The 5,089-nt window shown below is 37.6% G+C and overlaps 1 protein-coding gene across 2 annotated transcripts in view; it reads left to right on the top strand.

Moving 5' to 3' along the window:
- The window catches only part of TCEA1 (transcription elongation factor A1), a 29,024-nt gene that overhangs the window by 7,537 nt on the left and 16,398 nt on the right, over positions 1 to 5,089 (top strand). For both annotated transcript variants that reach the window (XM_086740812.1, XM_086740810.1), the window contains exon 3: positions 4,833 to 4,938. In XM_086740812.1, coding sequence (XP_086596938.1) covers positions 4,833 to 4,938 — 106 coding nt within the window. The remainder of the gene's footprint in view (positions 1 to 4,832; positions 4,939 to 5,089) is intronic.

The following is a 5,089-nucleotide window of genomic DNA, read 5'->3' as shown; positions in this document are numbered from 1 at the left end:
GTATGATTTTCTTATTGTTGTTATGTTGCAACTGTTAACTCCATAATGATGAAGGTGAAGCTAGCAGATTTGGAAGAAGGTTGCACTATTAAAGTAGATTCCTATGTAGAAACTTCTTGGAAGAATTAGTTGTATTATAGGGCAACTAGTCTTATCTCACCCTGATTTAGGGCACTTACCTTAAGTGTTTTCTTCCAGTAGCAAGCTCCTAAAGCTTATCTTTCTATCTATGTTGAAAATAGTGAGTTTTGTCATGGACAGAGGGAAGGGGCTGCTTATCAACTTGCCTGACACATAGTCTTAGGTTCTTACTAATACAAATGTGATGTGTTTCCTTCCTTCTGAAGGATTGAATGAGCAGGGCTTATATGACACTGTAACCTTCTCCCGTATGTCCAACCTCCTTCCTTAAAATAAAAACCTAAAACAAAGCCCCAGTGAAAAGACCCCAAACCTCACACGAAACATTAACAAAACCAAGAAAAATGCTCTGTTAACTTGATTCTTTTGAGTTTCTTTGTGCAGGTCTTAATACAAAGTGTTTGTGTAATAGTGTTTTTTTGCCTTTGGAATTAAAAATCTCTTAGCAAGTGCTATAGAAATTCTGTAAATGCTGCTATGCAAACCTGTTCTGCGTGGTCTGAAGAGTGAGACTAGAAGGAGAAGCTTTGCACAGAACAGCAGAACAATTTTACCATTGAACCATGAGAATCTGAAGAATGTGCAAGTAGATAACTTATTCTTTTTTTAGTTGCAATGAAAACCTTAGTAATGTTATCAACAGAGGAGGACTCTTAATCTTGCTGAGTACAAACAAACTTGACTCTCACACAGGTGCCTTTCGGGGCACCTGTGTGACCCTGACTTAATTTGTATAGGGTTGCATATTGATTCTGTCCAGTTTTCTATCCTACTTGAAAGAAGCTTATTTATTCTCATCCATATGACAGGTACCTGTTTTTAGAGTGAAGTAATATTTGCAGTAACAGATTGGTTTTAATCTGTACTGGGGCAGGCACCATATGAGTTTGTAAAAGAGATTTCTCTGTGTTGGAGTAGATCTAAAGGGATCACGTATTTTAGTCTACTCTTGTGAGGTAGATTGACTGTACCTAAGGTAAGAAGTTTTTCTTAAGTATCCACTGCTGTATTCAAAACAGTTCTGCTGCATAAGATTGCATTTAGCAATATATTTAGACTCAAATTTATATTACTTTTGTTGAGAGTTTTATAGATATGTAAAGTCTGCTATACATTTTCTGTGTTAGTCTCCCAAATTTGCTTAAGCAATGAAGGACTGAGAGTTGAAATGCAAAGTAATCCTATGCATTGCTCTGGTAGTGGATCACTGGTGCGCTGATGTCAAGGAAAGTGGTGATATTGCAGAAGTGGGAGTGCTGACTTCCTCTACATAGATCGAAATATCTGTTGATGTGTTTGTACTGATGAGATGCAGGATGCAAGTGAAAAGTGTACTTCCGCACCCATTTTTAAGCAGTTTTCAATACTGTCTCTGTTGAGAAAAGCAGTGGTAGCTGATGTGAGAATTTCATTATTCTTGTGTGGTAAGAGAAGTGACATGACTGTTGCTTTGCTCTGAGCTGGTGAGGTCCTCTGTACAATTTACAGTTGTATGGAATAGGAAGGTGCACATCAGTAGTCTGGAGTTGTGGTTGTGTCTTGCCTGATATTTGTCACAAAAAGCTGAAGTGGTTACAGACAATAATACGACTGTGTCATATCTAACGAGTTTTATGTAAGCAAGCTGATCCTTGCTCAGCTAGGCAGGGAGCCAGTAGCCTTCCTCACACATGATTTATCCGGCAGTCAGAATTGCAAATCTGTTCAGTAGCTGCACAGTATTAAAGGCATTGTGTCCCTCATGCTAATTGTGGTTAGCGCGCAGCCAAACAGTGAGTGAGACAGACGGTCTTTATTTTAACAAACAGGTTTTACTGGAAATGACACACACGTATGCAGAACCAGGCTGTGATGTGCAGTCCTTTTTAATGACTTCTTGCCAGTTACTTGGTGATCTGGGGACACCTGGTAACCTGGAGGTAGTTATTCTTCAGGGGTTGATTTGGCTCTCCTTTGGTCCAGCTGCTCTCCAGTTCTCTGTTCTCATGCTCTCTTACAATCTAAAGTTGGTAACAACTCTGCTTGCTTCAGTGGTTGCCTTTCTTCCTCAACTATTTTCCTTCTTTTTGTCTTTTGGTCTGATTTAGAGAAGAGTAGGTGCCACTGTATGCTTTGGTTTATGCTCAGGCATAGATTAGTTCTGCTAACTGTTGCTCATACCAACTGAAGGCTGCTTGGTCTTCAAAGCTTGAATGCTTTGGGTATGAAAACAGCTGTTTTATGCTATGTCTGAGCCTCTTTACTCTCAGAAGGCAGGTGAGAAGTACTCTAGAATTTGAAGTGGGGAAGAATAATCCATTAAAAATGCATTTTGGACAGGTCAAAGGTTTTAATGTGTCTGCATGCTGAAAAACTAACACAGAGATAAAGCAGTTCCACAGGTTACCTACCCTGGGCTAGGCAAAAATACTGGAGTTTTCAACTTAAAATGGCTCTCACAAGAACATCTCCGTAGATTGGAAGACTGAGGAAATGTCAAATGCTGACAGCTGGTTTGTCATTAAAGCACAGTAATTTTGAGACTACAGCACTGATACTTTGTGAATTACCTGTGTCAGTTTGCCGGGAAGTAAATTGATAGATCATTCCTTCCCTTCTCTTTAGGTGAGGCCAGATCAAGTGCTCTATAAAAGCAAACAAATGGACTATATTTATGTTCTGCCTTAAGAAAACTGGCAGTTTAGTCAGTTACCGTAATCTTTCTCTTGTGTAATGAGAAGAAATTTAATTTTTTTAATTAATTCTGAGTTTTGCTTGAGGTTTTGAGTTTTACTTACCTAAGTAAGTCTGTGCATTGGTGTCTTTTTTTTTTTTTTTTTTTTTTTTTTTTCTGATGAGAGTAGGCCATGGTTGTGCCCAGTTATAAGTGGAGGGTTGGGTTTTTTGTGAATATGTTTTTGTCATTCAGGTATGGTGAGTATTTTATGGAGTTCCAAGTGCGTTATTCTTTATTGCCTGAACATAATGTCAAGAGTATGTGTTTAAAATGTCACAAGAGTTGGCCAGTTCTGTTAGTCTGAGTGAGCAGAGTCCATGTTGAAACACTTCAGTTACAGGTGAGTAAGTGTCTGTTTTCTTTAATCCGAAATACGTGTTTAAAACTGTTGCTTGGACCTGAGGTTATTTGATGTTTTTCCTTTGCTGAAATAGCTGCTGAATATTTCAGTATATTTCCAGTCATTTAGCACATTCATGGTGCCTCAAAAAGTGTTGTGTGGGTTGTAAGGAGTATTTTACAGGAACAAATAATTTCCATTTTTAGTGACCCACAAAGATTTAAATTTTCCTTTAAAGGAGAAGGAAATTTATGATGAATTACTGCACAAGTAAGTGGAATAATGTGTATTTAGTGAGTCCTGTAAATGGTAAATCCAGCAAAACTGAGCATCTTAGGAACAATTTGAAAAATTTAGTCATCAATCAAAATATGAAATTATAGTGAAATACTTATAGCGGTCTTCCAGTACCTCAAGGGAGCCTATAAGAAAGATGGGGAAAGGCTGTTTAGTAGGGCCTGTTGCTATAGGACAAGGAGTAATGGTTTTAAAATAGTGGGGGATAGATTTAGATTGGAAATTAGGAAAAAATTTTTTACAATGCGAGTTATAGAACACTGGAACAGGTTGCTCAGAGAGGTGGTGGATGCCCCATCCCTGGAAATGTTCAAGGCCAGGCTGGATGAGGCTCTGAGCAACCTGATCTAGTCAGGGATGTCCCTGCTCCTTGCAGGGGGGTTGGACTAGATGACCTTTGAAGGTCCCTTCCAACCCAAACCATTCTATGATTTGTATTGTTAAACGCTTTTCTCCTCATCTGAAACTAGAAATGTGGAAATGTTCTATTTGTTAGATGAACACATCCGACAGAAGTCTTTTAAAATGAAACTCTTGTTGCTGTTGAGCTAAATTTGTGTCCTTAGCTTCTGAGTCTTAAAAGGAGTGAATTGTAAATTAATCTCCTTTTCACTCTGTAGGTGGCAGTAGTGCCAAAGGTTTAAAGCCTGTCACTATCTTGGCCTTTTCAGAGAGGTAGGCTAGTCTTACTGTTTCTGTCTAAAAGCAGATTTTAGATTAAGATTTTAAAGAATCTTAGTGTTGCCAAAATTATTAGGAACCTGAAACTGGTCACTCCTAACTGGTATTGCAGCTTCTTCTGCTGCCACTAAATGGGAACTTAAAAAAGTGTGAAGTCACTGAAGCAGTTGATAGGCTTCTGATCGTGCTAAAACATAAGTACAGTCATTACTTCACAGAAAAATAAGATTTTGAGACTAGAATCTTTGCTAAAAAATATATATAACATTAAGATGTATATATGAGTTTCCTGTTATTAAATATTTTGAATGTCATGCTTAGTTTAGGTAAGTAGTTCTGCAGAGCTTCTGGAAACAGTTTAGGAGCAAAAATCTGCTTGATTCCCCTTAACCCTTCTGTCCACCGCTGCCCCCAGACCTCTGTGATGGAGACAAATGGTAATACTGTTGCATTCTTTTTAAAATGTCCATGTTGTTAAAATAAATTTTGTAAAGTCTTGCAACATTTAATCCTGATACTCTAAAAAAAAAAACCACAAAACCAAAACCAAATTAAAAATATACTTCTAAAAAACAGTGTCAAAGTACAAGTTCATATATTTTTTACTTGTTAAGTTATTGTCACATATCATAGTATGTGTTTTTATTTCTATTGCAGTCTACCAGAATTGGAATGTCAGTGAATGCGATACGCAAGCAAAGCACAGATGAAGAAGTTACATCTTTAGCAAAATCTCTTATCAAGTCTTGGAAGAAGCTGTTAGGTATGGTGACATAAAGTTTTTTGTTTCCTGCTCTTGCATGTTTTAACTGTATGCAGTCTTGATGCAGGTCCTTAACACTGGCTTGCTTTAGATATATTTGTGCTCCTGTGTAAATGTTAAAATTTTCTGCACTTATGTAGTTCGGTTTTTT

The sequence above is a fragment of the Chlamydotis macqueenii genome, chromosome 2 (assembly GCF_036417535.1).
Source record: "Chlamydotis macqueenii isolate bChlMac1 chromosome 2, bChlMac1.mat, whole genome shotgun sequence".
Classification (NCBI taxonomy): Eukaryota; Metazoa; Chordata; class Aves; order Otidiformes; family Otididae; genus Chlamydotis; species Chlamydotis macqueenii.
This window is presented reverse-complemented; position numbering and strand designations above follow the sequence as displayed.